Here is an 18,981-nt window from a genome sequence, read left to right on the forward strand (position 1 = left end):
TAAGATTAACAAGGTAAAATTTAAAATATTCAGCCTAGTGCCTACCATAAAGTAAGCCCTAAATAAATGTAACTCTTGGTACTACTGCTATTATATTATTATTCACCCTTCTATAGTTTGCAAATTATGATCTCCACTGAGGCTAACTTTGTAATGAAAAGAATGCTTTAGGCATTAAGAAATTTGTATCCTAGAGCCTAGTTCTGCCAGATGACTTTAAGCAAAGCACTCTTAGTGCTTTGGTTTCTTAAATCTGTAAAATGAAACTAACACCTTTTCTAATTCTCTTATACACTTACTGAACTCAATCAGATGAATTAATGTTAACAGTAGGGATTTTCTACTCTTGATTTCATCTTAGTTAAAAACAGTATTTACATATAAATAAAGTCTACTTCTCATCAATTTTTGTGCAATTTTAGCATACTAATCTTACAAAAATAATCAACTTAGATAATTGAAATAAAAATGGTTTAAATTTGAAAATAAATATAAATATCTTGTTTAACATATACATCCCCAGTAAAGAAAGAAAGCACCAATACAGTTACCTGGTACCAACACCATGACTATGGTTCTATTCACTGTACTGCAAAGTTGCCCCCACTGTTGATATCTTATTATAACATTTTATTACCATTTTATCCACAATCGGTTCTTTTTTGTGGTCTATCACCAATATATTCTGTTGCTACTGTTATTGTTACTCTGCTTCAAAAGATTTAGGGAAGAGTTGCAATTATGTGGCATATGTGTTCCTCATCATCCCTCACTCTTGGCAGACTTTCCTAATATATCGTGCCACATCATCTTCGAATCTTTCTCAACATATTACACTTGGTAGCCACTACCAATGTAATTGGCATTATCATGTAAATTGAAAGGTAGCTGCTAACCCTACTTTAGGTATGTATACAAATTTTCTTAGCTATGATACAGAGATACAACTGAAAATATATTGTAAGAAATAATATTCCACATCTTGTGACCAAATATATATAAGCACTATTAGAAATGCTTCCTTTTCTGTTCATTCATTCTTAAATTATATAAGCCATAAAAATTAGTTGTTTTTTCAAGCTTATTTTATACTATATCATCATGTATTTATTTTCTAGTGAAAATTAATTTACCAGATCCGATAAAGTTTCCTTTCCATTGATTGTATAAAACTTCTTCACTGTCTCAAATGTAATATAATACCAAGCCATCAATCTTCCTGTCTCTGTGCAAAAAGATGGAAAAATAAACATTCCATAGGTGAAACAACTTGCTTTTTCATGTGGTGAACAATAATTTCTTTAACATCTATTCGGCACCTGTAATGATACCAGAGACAAAAGACATCCCTCCAAATCAAGAAGATACAGTCCCCGGAACTTACTGGTTGGCTAGGGAGATAACCACATTCAAAGTAGCTAGATTAGAGAACAAAATCCAGTTAATGATAATATTTACATATATAAACTTAAATACAGAGAAAATTAAACCTAAGAGAATGGTCAGTGTGGGATGGCCTAGTGGAGGGAAGGGGCTTGAGCAGGATTAAAAGTAACTAATATGTCTTGGCAACAAGGAAATAAAGACATTATGATGACCTCAGGAAAAATCAAGACTTGCTTATCAAAAGAGCAAAGTTAAAAAGACAATATTTAGAATATTGTAATGAGAGATATAGCTTGACTAACATATAGCTTGACTATGACTACAAGTTCAGGTCAAATTGACTTGTTTCTAATCCTTCTTCCACCATTTATTTGGTAGGTAATCCCATGCAGGTTACTTTATTAGTTTCTTAATGTAACATGGAACTAACATATATTTATTGCATCTCAGATGATTACTGTGAAGATTAAGTGCAATAATACATGTAGACTACTTAGCACAGTGTCTAACATTAAATAAATGTTGCTTATATTTATTATCAAACATGATAAATGATAAGACTACAGAGGCCCTGAAAGATCCTTGAAATGCTATAAAAGAAGTTTAGATTGGGGTTTTGATTTGTAAAATAATGGAAGACTACTTAAAATTATTGAGCAATATTTTAATTAAATTGGGGCTTGAAAAGAAATTGTTTTAGAATTAGAACAACAGGTTGGTTGGGGGTAGTGGGATAGATAGAGAGGGAGTAATTAGTGAAATGGAATTCATTTAAAAGGTTACTAGTTTCAATTACAAGTTGTCAAAACATTACAAAGATCTTCAAGTCTTGTGAACACACACAGAAAACAGTTGGGAAGAGGTAAATGGCATTATGCTTCTCAAAGATTAATGTTTATGGTTTTGCTGATGAAGAATTTGACATTCCATCGGACTTAAATATTCCATGGTACAGTGGAGAGAACTAAAAATCAGGAATAGAGAAGTAGCCAGGCTAGCTTAAAAGTCACTTTTTCAATTAGGAATCTGGTGAATACAATGTATTCAGCCAAAATATGGGTAATGCAGTGGTTCATAAAAGGGAGCTTCTGAGAGCAGTGTGTAAGATACCAAGAATATGTTTACTATTAAACATTAAACTATTTAAAGATGTTCCTCTTATCTTAGGTGTTTATAAATTAATATAGGCTATCTCCTTGCCAGGGAAAATGAAAGGTTTTGATAAAAGACTTGATACTTGCTGGCTCTTCAGTAAGGATGAAGGTTTTCTAGGTAAGTTATAAAAATAACTAGAAAGAAGACCATGAAGAACATGAGTCAAGGTAGAAGGAATGGGAAGAATTAAAAAAGATATGCACGTAAAGAGAAGAAATAGAGGTAACTTGCTATCAACACAGCTCTTAAATGAATAGCTCATAGTAGCAAATTCGGGATATTTCAAAGTAAAAGTCATATAGTTGGGAGTTAGGGGTAGAGGTGGAGATCCTCAGAATGCTCCTCTCACATCCTCTACTGCAAGAAGTGTTTCTGACTGATGGCCCCAGCTGCTATGCTCTGAATCCATTACCATGTTCACACCGAGATCACACTTTAAATGAGATGCTCCGAACCAATGACTGAGCATGGCAGGAATATTAAGGTAGGCCTATAAGACAATGGACTCCCTGGATGAGAAATAATCCATGGGTCAAACAAGAAGTCATAATGGAAATTAGAAAATATAACTGATAATGAAAATATTAAAAATCAAAGCTAATAAAAAGTATTAGCCTTAAATATATAGTATTCCTATACATGTACATAAATATTTATTTCCTATAAATATACAGCATAGATATTCCTATAAAATCATGCATTCTCTAAAACTGCATACTAAATGTAACAGGGCTCATGGGAAAAATTATAGCAAACAACTAAAAAATCCGTGTAACCTTATAACAAGAACACTAAATAACAATCCTAATAAAAATAACACCATAGTTAAAAAGATATGTTAAGTACTCATAAAATTGTATGTATGTACATATAACACTTTATTTATTTATTTTTTTAAGTAGCTTGATAGTGTAGGAGCTAACAAAATGTTCAAATTGGGCATTGCATAATATGTACTTTCAAGGCAAAATATGTGGTCAACCTGGGCCTAGAAAAGGATCAGGTAAAAGGGCATCACGTATAGTACTATAATCCTCGAAGAATTAGCTATGTTCAGCTAGATTTGTGTATTTTATATTAAGGTGCTGGAATAATGAAGTCAATATTTTCCCCCAAGAAATTTCTAATCATGAGTGCTAAAAACTATAAAATTCTCTCTCTCTCTCTCTCTCTCTCTCTCTCTTATATTATACTCTAAATAGAATGAAAGACAGAGAGAGAGGGAGAGGGAGGGAGAAAGGAAGAGAGAGAGAAAGGGAGAGAGAGAGAGAGAGGGCACGAGAGAATGTAAGTAATCATCTAGATAATCAATGATTGAATAATTAAGAACTGGCAAAAGGACATCTATAAGAGTTATAACAGGTTTGAAACGAACCAAAGATTTGAGCATTTCACTCCTCTGCTAAAATTCACCAGAATCAGTGAGGACAAATTCTATTCCTGTCAAAAAGAAGCTCTATAATTTTATAAATAGGACTCTTGTATAAATTTATCATGTTAATAATGATGATAACCTGTTGAAAATTGAGATCACAATTTAATTTCACCATCATCTAAATTTTCATAGAACAAAATTTCTTATTTAGTCTTAAGTTAGCAATTGTTAAATTCACTAGCAATGATGGAATATTTACCATTTGGTTTGAAATTAACACCTTCATCCATTGTTATCAAATCCAGAGATGATAAATCATTCAGATTCTTCAAACATAATTCTGTTCAATTATAGAAAACACATTTCTATTTTAGCAAAATAAGGAAGCACCAAATAGAATTTATCATTAAATATACTAAAACTATATTTCTGTGTAATTGCTGTAGGAAGAACTGCAACCCCTACTTGAGTGGTAAGAAAAAGTTCATTTAAATAAAAGAGCCAACTAATATCTTAGATTTTCGAATAGTAACAATAATATAAATAATAAAGATAACACTTGATAAGCAATAAAATAACATTTACAACTTGGAGCTTTTAAAATAATATATTTGTGTCATCTCATTTAATCCTCGAAATAACTCTATTAGGTAGGTAATATTATTTCATATACAAGTTAGAAAACTAAAGAATAGAGAAGCTAAGAAATTTGCTCTAGGTTTAAGCAACCACTTTGTTATCTGATTTCTAATAAGGCAATGGTTTTTCTTTTTCTTTCCTTTTTTAAACTTTTATTAACAATATATACACACAAAGTACAAAGTGTCAAATAGCTCTAAGAGTGTTCCGAAAAGCATCAGTATTTCTCCCTCCTCTGAGTTTGCCAATATCTTGAGGCAACCATTTATGACTATTTTAGCCGAGCTTTTAGTCTTTATTTCAGCTTATCTAAATATGCTACTATCACTACTTAAAGAAATCTCTAGGAAGCAATGCAAGTTTACTCTCACTGATTGATGGGGATCAGAGAAATTGTAGTAGTCTGCTGCTTAGCGATTGCTCTGTTCCATGTATAAAGCCCAGGAGATTAAAGTACAGCAGAGAGTGGAAATACCACAACCGTTTCAAGTTTAAATAAAGTAGCTGCTCAGAATAACACAGCCCTCGGAAAGCAAGGTTCTTTGGTAAATACTTTAGTTTATGCAACATAGCTTAGACAGCTTGATAGTCTAAGTGTTTGGTTAAGCAAGGTTTGTGAAGTCCTTGCCACTTTTCTAAATTACCCACTATTAACAAGTAAATTAATCATCCAAAAAAGAATTCTTACTATATATGTTGAGCACTAGTCTAAGCTTTAGATTTATAGCACTTATATTTGTTTGTTTATTAATTGCTTCCTTCTCTATAGAACTTATATTTTACTGAAGAAAGCAATTAATAAACAAACAAATATAAGTGCTATAAATCTAAAGCTTAGACTAGTGCTCAACATAGCACTTTTATTTGTTTGTTTATTAATTGCTTTCTTCAGTAAAATATAAGTTCTATAGAGAAGGAAGCAATTAATAAACAAACAAATAATCAATTATACAGTTTCAGGTATTAAAAGGCACTATGAAGAAAAATAAAGTTGAGAAAGGATCTAGGGAATGATAGCTAACTGAAAGAAAGTAGAATAAAAGAGGAGAAAGTGACAAGAGATCAAGTCAGAGAAATAGGAAGATATCAAGTAGAATTTTGTGGACTCCGATGAAAGTTCACATTTTATTCTAAGAGTGATGGAGGATATTGAGCAAGAAAGTATAACCAATTTGGGAAACAACATATTCTACACTAATGACCCTTCCTAACAGATTAAAGGCAGACCTCCAAGGATACCAAAACATTATATTCAGTTCAGTTAAATAAATTTGGCTAATCTTTGTAGGCAGAACTCAGCTACCTTATAATGACTGAAGATAAGGTAAATAAAAACTGTGATTCTGCCAATTTAACAAAAGTTAAATTATTACAGTTATAAGAATATAGCAAGAAATCTCTTGGACTGTCTGATTTCTTATATGTATTTGATAATTATGATCAAGATATATGCTTTAAAAACATTACAAAATTGGTCAATAAATAAAGGAAAATACAACAGCAGAGTTATGAACATACGATATTGCTTATCGCCATGTTTCACCAATATATTTACTTTTTTAAGTCAGGGGTCCCCAAACCCTGGGCCACAGACCAGTAGGTGTCTGATAGGAATGGGGCCACATAGCAGGAGGTGAGTGGCAAGACAGTGAAACTTCATGTATATTTGCAGCCACTTCCCAGCGCTAGCATCACCACTTCAATTTCACCTCAGATCATGAGGCATTAGATTCTCACAGGAGTACTGGTCCCTAGTGCCAAAAAGTTTGAGGACTGCTGCTTTAAGCAATATAATTTTACTACTTCATCCTTATCTTTGCATTTTTATTTGCCATATGTGTATTTCCAAGTAGAGAATAAATTAAAATTGGCTAAGTATTTTTAGAGGATCTGCTATTTTTTCTTTTACTAGAAGAAAGACTTAATATAATGAAGAGGTTGCAATTTCTAATCCTAATAAATGCTCAACAATCTTTTGATATTTTAAAAGATAGTTAATAAAATATTGAGTGATTAAAAATAATGCTGGGGCTTGATAGGAACATATCATTAACACAGGTCAGGATAAGAAGTCCATAATCAAATTAAACTAGAAAAGAAAAATAAAGAGTTGTGTGTCTATATGAAACATTTTCAAAGATCAGAGTCATTTTAAAAATACAAACAAACCAAGTTAACATATTATACAAATGAAGATAGTCTAATAAATAGATTAATTCATAAAAAGTACATGTGCCAAGTTTTATTTTCATGTGAAAAATAGTTCATATATTTTTCTTCAAACAAGGTTACTTAAAAAAAATTACAAGAGTATTACTACTTACACAATAACTGACATTTTTCATTAAAATTTATACAATATAATTTTTTAAGAAGGAAATACATCTAACCTTGTAATTTTGCTTCAATTCCATCTTTGTTCAATCCAGGTGCAAAACCTATATGTTATAAAAATTTATAAAAAATAAAATAGAATGGACTTAATTCATTTTCATAGGCTCAGTTTATACTCTAACGAGAAAAGAGTAGACAAATTACATCTTAAACAGAAAAAAAAATGGCTTATGAATTAAAATTAGACTAAACATTTATAGAAAATAACCACTGTTGTGAAATCATCTCTATATCAGTTGGCTTCTCTTTTGTTTATTTGATTGATTGAATAACAGTGACCAGGAATACTGTATCTACTTTTTTTCCTGGAGCTCTGAAAGTTTTTAAACTGTGTCCATAGAGTGATATTACAAAATGTCTCCATAGAGTGGTATTAGAACATGCCAGGTTTTAATTTGATATTCAGTTATCTCAAGTATTTTTATTTTATAACCTGTCTACATGAAAGAACCTTCTAGAAGCAGTGTAACCAGATGTGTGTTAATTTTAGAAGCAGAACGAAAATACCAGCAGCAAAGTAGCTCATACTTTGATATGAGCACCAATTCAAATAAAATTTAAGACTTTTTTTAACTTTAATTTAAAAAATTTTAGGCATTTTAATTATTTTCTAAAATGTCTATTTTTAATGGTGCTAATTGCAAACATTACTGAAACACTGGAAGTGAAATAAAGATTTCTCATATTTGTCTACTCTTGCCTCAAAATGTACTGTTACTTTTGTTTCTGTTATGTATCAGTTTCTATAATCTATTCTGTGACCTATGAAAATAATTATAGGTCCAAATGGCTTGAAAAAATTACTACTTTTCCAAGTAAAAGTAACGAACCATAATGAGATGGATTTTTCAAGGCTCTGATATAAAGCAAAGTTGACCGTATCCATTCCAAAGCAATATTCACATCTGTGATGGTATGCAATACTATCTCTGCATTTAAATGCTCAATAAGATGTCTGTGTAAACTAATGGGAAAAAAAGCTTTGCATTAGTAATATATATATTTCAATGCCATAGCTCTTACTGTTTAAAAACTTCAATAATATTTTGAATAATTCAGTAATAGAACAATATACTCATTGCTACTTTAATAATTAATGAAAGATATTTCATTAAATACAAGAGAAAACCATTAAAAGCCAGTTCAACTATTACAAATATTTCTCTCTATTCCATATCTCTAGAAGACATTGTTACTTTAAAACAGGGTGGGGAATGACAACAAATAACCAGTGTCGGAGAAAATGTGGAAAAAAGAGAATCCTTGTACACTGTTGGAGTGACTGTAAACTAGTGCAATTGCTATGGACAACAATATGGAGAGTCCTTGAAAAATTAAAAGTAGAACTACCAAATGACCCAGCAAGTCCACTTATGGGTATTTAACTGAAGAAAACAAAAAAACACTAATTGAGAAAGATATAAGCACCCCTATGTTCACTGCAGCAGTGTTTGCAATAGCCAAGATGTGGAAGCAACCTGTATCCATCAATAAATGAATAGATAAAGAAGATGTGGTACATATATATAATGAAATATTACTGAGTCATAAAAAACAATGAAGTTTTGCCTAGAGAGTATTATGTTAAGTGAAATAAGTTGGACAGAGGAAAACAAATACCATATGATTTCACTTATATGTGGAATCTAAAAAAAACAAAACAAAATGAAATAGAAACGAATTCATAGATACAGAGAACAAACGAATGATTGCCAGAAAAAAGAGGGTGGAGGGTTGGGCAGAAAAGGGGAAGGGGATTAAGAAGTACAAACTTCCAGTTATAAAATAAGTCATGGGGACGTAATATACAGCATAGGGAATAGAGTTAATAATATGGTAATAACTATGTATGATAATAGATGGTTATTAGACTTATTGTAGTGATCACTTTATAAGGTATATAAATGTTCAATCGCTATGTTGTACACCTGAAACTGATAGAATATTGTATGTTATATGTCAACTACAATTAAAAATAAACTTAAAAAAATAAAATCTAAAGAAAATGGTAGGGAGTGAATGATATCCTATTTTCTCTAAGAGTATAATAATCAAATACTTTATTAATAAAGGTTTTAGACTATCATTAAACAAGTTTTAAAGATGTAAAGAGATATAAAAATTATATTTCTCCTCTCATGACTAATTTTGCCTTTTATAATAAAGATAAATAATAACAGTGCTAAGAAACACTGCTTAATAAAAATTTGTTTTTTAACTGTTAAATTTCTTAGAAGGACACAAATTTTCAAGTTAGATTATTGAAAAGTTTCAGGCAAAAGGTCTTAGAAAAAAGCCCGTAACCAAATTTCCTTTTAATATATTAAAAGAAAAAACACAGGCTATATAAACAATATCTTTTTAGAATATTTTTGTATTACCTGCTTTCTACAGTGTCAGTACAGGCTAACATCTGAATATACTTCTCTCTTGTACTTAACCGAGTCATAATAACTGCAGTAGCTGTAGTATCAAACTGGAAAAAAACACACACACAAACACAGAAATTTAGTAAATAAGAGAACTAGTTGATATCAGTCTTCTTCAATAACTCAAGACTTTTATTTTATATTAAACAGTTCCTTGTCTTAAACAGGTCAAAAAGGCCTTAAAAATGCTTCTGAACTTGAATGTTAACAAAAATATAATTTAAAAACTTCTCAATAGCAGAGATGTAAACATATCACTTTGGTTTCAGTGAAACATAACTTTGGCAGTGGTGAAATTAAAACAACCTTAGGTACCTGAATACAAATTGTAATATTTGATGTAGTTTACATGTAATCTAATTTAGCCTATAAAAATTTGAGATTTGTACAATATCTTGACATTCTTTGAAAAGATATTCTTTGTAAATGGTCCCTTAGTATCTACATAAATGACATTTTTATTCAAGTATTTGTCACAGTAGGGCATATTTTGTAATGTGTATGGGCTGATTTTTAATTGTCACAATAGCTGGGGAGCACTACTGGTATTTTGTGATAGACTGCAGGGATGCTACATATTCTACAATACATGGTAGTCTTACACAAAGAAAAACTGTCCCATACAAAATGCCAATAGTATCCTCATTCAGAGTAAAAACAAAAATAAAAAAAGCACTCAAAACAAAAAATTCCTTTAACAGCATATATATTCATAAATCCAACCATTCATCAACCAACGGAATATCGGACATAGTGGAGGGAGTATGTCTCCTTTGGTGAAACTTCTTTTACTTCTATTCCTTCATTAAATCAGATTTTCTCAGTTAAATTTATTTCTAAACTTAATCCAAACCTGAATCTTAATCTTTTGTTTAACAAAAATTAGGCAAAAAGAATTTTTTTGCTTTTTACCTTATCTTTAAAATAGGTTACAAAAAGTAAAATACTGTCACTTACTTGAGGTCGACCAGCTCTACCAATCATCTGTAGAATATCTGTTTCACTATATTCTTCGAACACTCCTCCAGCATAATGCATCGTAGATTTTATAACTACTAGATGAGCAGGCAAATTTACTCCCATAGCTAAAGTACTGGTAGTAACTGCATTGGATTAAGGAATATTACTTTTAAGACATATAATTTTACTGCTTCAGGTAGACATTTTCTTATAAAAGATATATATATGTTCTTAAAAATGTAATAAAGACTCACATATGGGTAACTTTTTTAAAAAGAAAAAAATAACATTACAATGTAAAATAATATATCTTAAAGTTAAAAAATTATTGAAGTCTAACTTTTCAAATTGCATTATGTTCAGTAACATGATAAAGAACAAAAACTGCCAAAGAGTTTACTATAGCATGTTTATCCATGGATAGTTACATAATTTTGGATTTGGGAGAAAAGCAGAAATAAGTCAGAATCCTTAAGCTTTTTTTTCTTCTTAAAAATAATTTTCCAAAATATAATAGCCACAAGAATATATTTTACTTACAAAGAACTGGTAGATCTCCAACAATAAAAGCTCCTTCAACTACTTTTCTATCTGACAGCTCCATACCAGCATGATGATAAGCAATACCATATATTAAGATATCTGTAATAGAAATAGATCATCTGTTATGTACAATTAATATTTCAACAGTGACATTTTATCTATAGCTGAAATGCTATTTAAAAATTATCTCTAAACCTACCTTTCAGTTTTGAATCTCTTATGGAATATGCACACTTCTGTAACCTATTTAAAAATACCATAAAATTATTGAGTTATTCCCATGAACATCAAAATCTTCTTAGTTTATAAATTAATTTGAAGCTTATAGATATCAAAATATTTTCACAATATCATTATTTAAAAACTGTCTTTAAGAAGTTTCATACTAACTTTCATACTCAGAAGTCCCTAATTTTGAAACTCAGCAAAAATCAAATAACCTAATTAAAAAATGGGCAAAGAACCTGAATAGGAACTTTTCCAAAGAAGACATACAAATGGTCAACAGTACATGAAAAGGTGCAATGGTGCTCAACATCACTAATTATTGGGAAAATGCAAATCAGAACTACAATTATACTGTACCACATACCTGTTAGAAGAGCTATTATCAAAAAGACAACAGATATAAGTGCTGGCAAGGATGTGGAGGAAAAAAAAGCCCTGTGCACTATTGGTGGACATATAAACTGGTGTGGCCACCATGAAATATAGTATGGAGATTCCTAAAAAACTTAAAAATAGAACCACTATATGACTCAGCAATCCCACTCTGGGTTATATCCAAAGGATACATCATCAGTGCCTCAAAGAGATATCTGTACTTACATGTTCATTGCAGCATTATTCACAATAGTTAAGTATGGAAACAACCTAAGTGTCTGTCAACAGATGAATGTATAAAGAACATGTGGTATGTGTATATATGTGGATAACATGTTATAGCTTTTGTGACAACATGATGAACCTGGAGAGCGTGATGCCATGTGAAATTAGCCAGAAAGAGAAAGATAAACACTATATAGTATCACTTATATATGAAATAAAAAAAAAAATGTCAAACTTATATAAACAGTAGAAAAGTGGCTACCAAGGGCTGGGGGCAAGGAGAAAATAGACAGAGGTTGGTAAAAGGGTACAAATTTGAAAAAAAAAAAAAAGTCCCTAATTTTTCAGCAGTAACATTGAAGCTCACTTTTAAATCAGGAATTTAGAAAACTCACTTTCCACAGGAAAAAAACATAAATAGTGATTACGTTCATGGGTCAAAATATGTCTATTCTCAAAATTTGCTAAAAAAAATTTGTAGAGAATAACAATTTTAAAACCTCTACTACATCACTAGTAAGTAAACCAAAAAAGGTGGAAATAAAAAGTCATTGTTTATTGTGTCTGAGTTATGGCATTTAAAATGGCATTTAAAACTAGTTTAGAAGAGAAGAGGAAGAGAGTTTTTCTTCACAACTTGAAATGGATTTCTGAGTACCTCTGAAGATTTTGCAGGTTGGTAGGGTTGGTTCTTAATTATGTCTAAGAACCTCCAAATTTTTGTTTTTCCATTTCCTTGTCGCAGACATTATTTTTAATATAACATTCATAACTTTTTAAAGGATTTATAATGTAATGACAAGAGGGCAAAAAGAAAGGACATATTAGTATTAAGCACAAACCCTGTGCTATGCACTGTTAGGTGTCTTAGATATGTTGTCTTGTTTAATTTTCACAATAATATGGCGTAACAGTTGATTCTCATATATCCAACCCTGAATAAGCTATTGAAGCTGAAAGAAGTTAAGTAATATGCCCAATGGTACACATCTGGTAAAAGTGGGAGCACTGCAATTCAACAGTTCATGTTGTTTCTAATACCAGCATTTTATTCCTGAAAACAAAACAAAACAAAACAAAAAACCAGGAATAAAAAAAGGGATAAAGAAAGAGTAAAAACACAAAGAGTTAAGAAAGAAGAGAACTGAAAGAGACAGAAATTTTCTTTAAGTAACTAAATAAGAGTGAGATATGAAAAAAGGAATTATGCTATATGCTTCTGTGTAGGAAAATGATTACCTGAAACAAAACAAGCTAATTTGTCTCCAGCCAAGAACAGAGTAAAGGGGAGGGGATGGAATACATTGGTTTTTGTTTGTTTGTTTTGTTTTAATTAGTTTCAAGTATATGGTACATTGGTTAGACATTTATATAGTTTATAAATGATCTCCCTGATTGTTTCTTCTCTCCCCTGGTTTTCCACCTACCCAACACATTAATGCTAACTGAATTCCCTATGCCATGCTCCCCACCCCTGTAATCATCTATCAACTATATATTAATTTTAAGGTACTTATATACTACCTATTTCAGTTCCTTACTCATATAGATACATTTAAATAAAAATTCTAATTAATTATTAAGTATTCACTATGGGAGGCTATATAATTTTCTAAGTGAATGATGCCACCATTGAATACAGAATTCTGTAAGTTTTTAAAAACTGCCTTCGGAGTTAGTTTATGAGCAAGAAAAGAAGTCTCATAACTTGACAGCCACATCTGTTTCTGACTAAACGTCACATAGCCCAACCTGATCAACTAATTTATTCACCAAACAGGTAGAAAGTTCCAAACTCATAGCTACTTAATTGATTTATACTTACACTTTTTCTAAATTTCAGTTTTACCTTTACTCAATTACTAGTTTTTATAACTAACTAGTCAACTTGGTTTTCGAGCTCCATCTTTGTTAAAAAAATTTTTTAGAAAATTAATAATCAATATTATAAAACAAAGTGCAGCTGGTATGAAAGCTATCAATCATGATTTGATTATAGAAAAGGCTTTTGCCAGCAAAATGACCTAATGGATGCATACATTCCCCCAATAAACTTGTCACTGGCCATAAATAGCCAAGGGATCTTCTGATTAAAACCAAAAGCTCAGGAAAGCCTTTTCAGTATGGGAAAACTAACAATTAGCTTCCTGAAGTTAACCAAAAAACTTCAAAGTAGAAAGTTTTGTTATTTAAATGTGTGATGCAACAGAAAAAAAATATTTAATATAAAGCTAAAGAGACCAGAGTACAAAAATGATGGGCATGTTAGAAAGGTTTAGAAACCTTCGTAACAGATCTGGGAGTTGGATGTGCAAAAAGAAGTCTTGTGGGAGTTGCTAGAATGTGACTGACTGGTTAAAGTAAATTGACATAAGCAGTAGTCCCTTTCCCTAGTCTACAACCAACTCAAAATGGCATTCTATTCCTTTTTTTACTTATGCTTTTCTCCAGAAATGAAGCAAAAGCAGAACTTATAAATGAGATTCTATTTAACCGTTTATTGTTCCTAGTAAGAGACTGACTATAAAATAAACATTCGTTGGAGTATAAAACAAAGAGGTGAGTAGAAAGAAATCTATGTTATTATTGTGTTGTTAGCATTCTAATTTCACTTTCTCCCTTTCTATCCAAGTCTCATAAGCCATCTACTTTTTGGCTGTAAGCTCTTTTTGGTTTTTTTCACTCTTTCTAGCTCTCTACTGTATCTTATTGTCTAATCATGTTTTGTTGATGTTTATAATAAAAACACTTTTATACATGCTTTGCACCCTAGAGATTTAAAAAAAATTTTTTTTTTGCATATGGCAGTAACTATAAGGGGATCAAATTAAATCCCTGAAGTGGAAATAAAATTGTGAAAACAGTATATAGAATATAAATAAGTGGCTACACTGGTAATTCTTTAATGGGCTAAATGGCTAGAGATCAATCTTTTTTAGAGGATGGCAAGCTAAAGAATGTCAAAAAACAAGAGTGTGTTCTAGGCTTGGTACACACCTTTGGTTGACAAAGTGACCACAGGTGATAGCCACAGGATAGATAGACTGGTAATTGGAAAGCTGATCTGATCTAAAGTACATCACCTCCCACAAAAAATTAGAAAAATCATCATCTGCTCATATCCACATGTAATTATCCAATCTGATTTTAGTCTGAGATCTACTACTAAACATGTTTGATTCCTAAAAGTTGTTATTAATAAGAAGAAGCTAATATTCATTAAGGAGTAACCATGGACAAGCACTCTGCTGAGACCTGCTAAGATTAAGTGGTAAGTCCTCTTTCCTCAATTAAGTTTATAATCTAATAATTAGAACAGATATTAAAATAACAATTAAACAGGAGTATTTATTATAATAATAAGTGCTATGAAATAAAAGTACAGGGTACCTATAATAGTAAATTGGTAACTGAGAATCACAGAAAAATGATATTAAAGGTGAAACTTGAAGGACGGATGAGTTAGGTAAAAAACCATTCAGGCAAAGAAAACACGATGCAGGAAATCCCTGTGTAGGATAACTCTTTGGTGTATTCACAGAATTGAGAGGCCAGTATGACTTGACTATAGTGAGTGAAGGGGGAGTATGGTCATGATGAGTCTGGAGAATTAGCAAGACATCAAATTATACAGGGTATTGCAGGATTAAGGATTTTGGATTTTATCTTATTGACAATAAGAAACTATTAAATGGTTTTAGGCAGGAAACTGGCATTAAGCTTTGCATTTTTAAACAATCCTCTGCTATATAGATAATAGACTAAAGTGGAATAAGAGTATGTGCCTCATCAACAGATAAAAGGCAAGAGATTGATAGTGATTTGAACTAGTGTGTTGGCTATGCTGATGGAGACAAAATAATATGAGATATATTTACAAGAAAGAATAACTAGAATTTAGTAATTGACTGCCTGTGGGGAAGAAAGTGAGGGGGTTAACAATGATAGGTTTCTGCTGTAAGCTATTAGGGAAATGATGTATAATTAAGATGGGGAACACTGAAAGAGAAGCTAGTTTGAAAGAGCCAAGGTTCTATTTTGGACAAATTAAGTTTGAGATTCCCACAGACATACACTTGAAGATGTCAGTTAGGCAGATGGACTATAGACATGGAGCTCAGAATGGAGGTCTAGATTGGAGCTATAAATTTAGGAATTCACAGACATATATAAATATGTGTGTACATATAGTCTTTAAACCTATGAGACAGACACGAATATCTAGGAATGTGGAATTAGAAAGACTAAATCTTGGATAGAATCCCTAGAATGTTAACATTTTAAGAGTTAAAAAGTTGAGAGTTGGGTAGAAGAAGTGAAAAAAGGACAGAATGAGCTGTCAGCAAAGCAGGAAAAAACTTGGTAGAGGATGATAATGGAAGTAGAGTCCAGAGTTTTTAAATAAAGTGGGAGTGGTCAAATGTGTTAGAGGCTCCTGAGAGATTAGAAAGATTCCTCATTTAGTAAAAAAAAAAGATTACAACAGATGTTGGATTGGAAGTGGATAAATAAAATGAAAATAGCAATATTAACAATCTTTCAAGAAACCTGGCTATGAAATAAAGAAGAAAGGATCATAGTTGTACTAAGATTCATTATCTCAATCCTCCAAGTTACTATTATCCTTATTTTACAGATAAGGAAACTGAGTGTTGGAGAGGTAAGTAACTTGAAAAGGTTAAGGAATGAACCCAGTTTTCTCATCTGATCTAGGCAATCCCTATAAATCTTTCTACCAACAAGAAAAAAATGAAAAAATATATATATACCTCTGTTTCTGTTCCACAGTCATAATAAACTTAGCACCTTTCACAAGAACAGAAGCAGCCTGTTGCACACCTTTTCTTGTTGCACAAAACTAAAAATGAATGAATAATTTTTTGTATTAATTATATAAAAAACTGAACATTACACTGAAAAATAAGCAAACAATAATGCATACCACAAGTGCAGGTTTCTGATCAGAGTACGTTTGTATAACACTGGCGATTTTGTAGTTGAGGGTTAAATCGAACTTAAATTCAGTTTGGTTACTACTGGAGGGAAATCCAAGGACCACTTTCCGAAGTTTCACTGGTCTATGTGTCTCATCCATTTTCAGACATACAGCAGGACCTTCACCACCTGAAAGCCATTCTGCAATCTTTAAATAATATATACATTAAAAGCTTTTTCTAATAAAGTTTTATGGCAAAAAATAACTCAAATATAGATCGCTTTAAAGTGTAAAGATATTTAATCAGATATTCTTTTTCAATATTACATATTCTTTTGACTCTATTCTATTGATACATTGGTAAATATTATCAATAGCAGTATTTAAATATTATACCTACTTTTCACCATGATAAACTTTCAATGGATTATTATTTTGTTTTATTTTCCTTCTTAAGAGTCCAAAGTAAAATTAAAATTGATTTTGGTAGAGAAATTTAATTTTTCACTGTCATTTTAACTTCTTTGCTATTTTTCAGAACTATGTCTAGGTATAGCTGACATTTTTGTGTTGTTCTAAATACTAGCTGAAAGTAATCATTGGCTGAGATTGGGAAGAGTTAACAAGTTTTAAACAAAGAACAAATAAACAGTTGACAGGTGGCAGTGCCAAAAGCACATTTCAGTCTCAATGCAAGAGTCACTAGTTGGCACTGTGGTGAACAATGGTGAGCTATGGTAAGCAATCCTTATCTTCACAGCCTGCTCAGTAGTCAAGCTTCATGCTTTGCTATAAACCTGACCATTGCTTTGAGTGGAAGATGGATTAATGAGTTTCTAGTTATACAGGAAGAAATTATTAAAACATTTTCAAAGTTATCATGGGTAGGGATGAGATCACACAAGAATCCACAGTTTGAGAGTGGCAGAAGGCCAATGATGAAGACCTTAATTTAGATGACAATTGAGTAAGAGAAATTGTAGAGAAAGACAGAAGAATAGCTTCCACAGAAGTAGTGATTATAACAATGGAAAAGAGAGTTTCAAGAATTACAGGATTTTGGGAGCATTCAAGATCTTGCTCCCCACCATATGTTGTCAGTTTGGCTCAAGTAAACTCTTATAAAAATTTTCTAAAAAAATAAAAATAAAAAGAATTATGGAATGTTGATAATTAATAACTGCATACAAATCAATAAGAAAAGTTTAGTATCCCAATGTGAAAAAGGAAGTTGCAAAAAAAAAGAACTTTTAGCTTTAATTTTAAAAATATTTACTTCAGTAGAAATCAAAGCAGTAGAAATCAAAATTTTCAAATAAGGTACCATTTTAAACAAGAAATTTAACTGCCATTTAAAAGTAATAATAACAATTTCACTATTATACTAGCCAGTGTTAAATTCAGAGAAAAGTCTAATGGTAGAAGTGTAAATAAATATAATATTTATTAAAAGCACTGTGTTCTTAAGAGTTTTACATACCCTTTGACTCAGTTATTCTACTTTAGAAGTTCATCTTAAGGACATAATCATGATGTTTTCAAAAGATTTATTAATTTCAGCACTATTTACAATACCAAAAATTGAAATAATCTTTTAGCATTAAAATATTAAATAAATTATAATAAAACCACAAACACTGTATTAAAGAAGAATATTTAATGACATGGAAACATTTGCAGGTGGCATGCAAGTCATAGAAGAGTATGTACATTATGGTTCCATCTATGCATCTGGAAAGATGAACACTAAATTTTTGTTTTTTAAATATACTTTAAAATTCTCTCTATTATTCTTTAATATAAATAAAATGAGTTGATATTTTAAAAACAAAAAATGATTGTGACAAATTAAAGATAAAGGTAAAATTTTCCATTGGAGTAGATAATACAGCAGCTATTTGTGAAAACTCCGGACTGTGAAAACAATTTCTAAGATGTAGCAGGAGGAAAAAGTAATAGTATAGTAGGCCAAGAAGTAAACAGAAGTGGAAAGAAAAAAAAAAAAAAAAGAAAGAAAAAGAAAAAGAAAAAATAGGACATATATTCATTATATAAAGTATAAAACTGCATACAATTATTTTTTTGCAAGTTGTATACTCCATTTACCATGAGATCCTCCTCAAGGGCAGGGTCTATATGTTTCCACTTTTGCATCTATCATTAGTGCTTACCATAATGCTAGGCACATAGAATACGGGGAGGTGGATGGTAATCAGCTAACCAATTATTTTTATTCTCCACCATACTCTGCTATACAAATGGAGTTAGCTGGTTACAATAACCATACATATTATTAGTCATTAATATGAGTTATCTGAAACCCAGACTTTTAGAAA

At 31.0% G+C, this 18,981-nt stretch overlaps 1 protein-coding gene across 1 annotated transcript in view; it reads right to left on the reverse strand.

The window, feature by feature from the left end:
• The window catches only part of HFM1 (helicase for meiosis 1), a 78,224-nt gene that overhangs the window by 33,509 nt on the left and 25,734 nt on the right, over nucleotides 1-18,981 (reverse strand). Inside the window, exons 12-21 of the mRNA XM_016134295.2 lie at nucleotides 16,652-16,852; nucleotides 16,479-16,567; nucleotides 11,081-11,124; nucleotides 10,879-10,980; nucleotides 10,336-10,481; nucleotides 9,331-9,425; nucleotides 7,780-7,913; nucleotides 6,946-6,993; nucleotides 4,176-4,256; nucleotides 1,134-1,225 (exon numbers count right to left, since the gene is read on the reverse strand). Of these exons, the coding sequence (XP_015989781.2) occupies nucleotides 1,134-1,225; nucleotides 4,176-4,256; nucleotides 6,946-6,993; nucleotides 7,780-7,913; nucleotides 9,331-9,425; nucleotides 10,336-10,481; nucleotides 10,879-10,980; nucleotides 11,081-11,124; nucleotides 16,479-16,567; nucleotides 16,652-16,852 (1,032 nt within the window). The remainder of the gene's footprint in view (nucleotides 1-1,133; nucleotides 1,226-4,175; nucleotides 4,257-6,945; nucleotides 6,994-7,779; nucleotides 7,914-9,330; nucleotides 9,426-10,335; nucleotides 10,482-10,878; nucleotides 10,981-11,080; nucleotides 11,125-16,478; nucleotides 16,568-16,651; nucleotides 16,853-18,981) is intronic.

Source organism: Rousettus aegyptiacus, unplaced genomic scaffold (genome assembly GCF_014176215.1).
Source record: "Rousettus aegyptiacus isolate mRouAeg1 unplaced genomic scaffold, mRouAeg1.p scaffold_m13_p_1, whole genome shotgun sequence".
Lineage (NCBI taxonomy): Eukaryota > Metazoa > Chordata > Mammalia > Chiroptera > Pteropodidae > Rousettus > Rousettus aegyptiacus.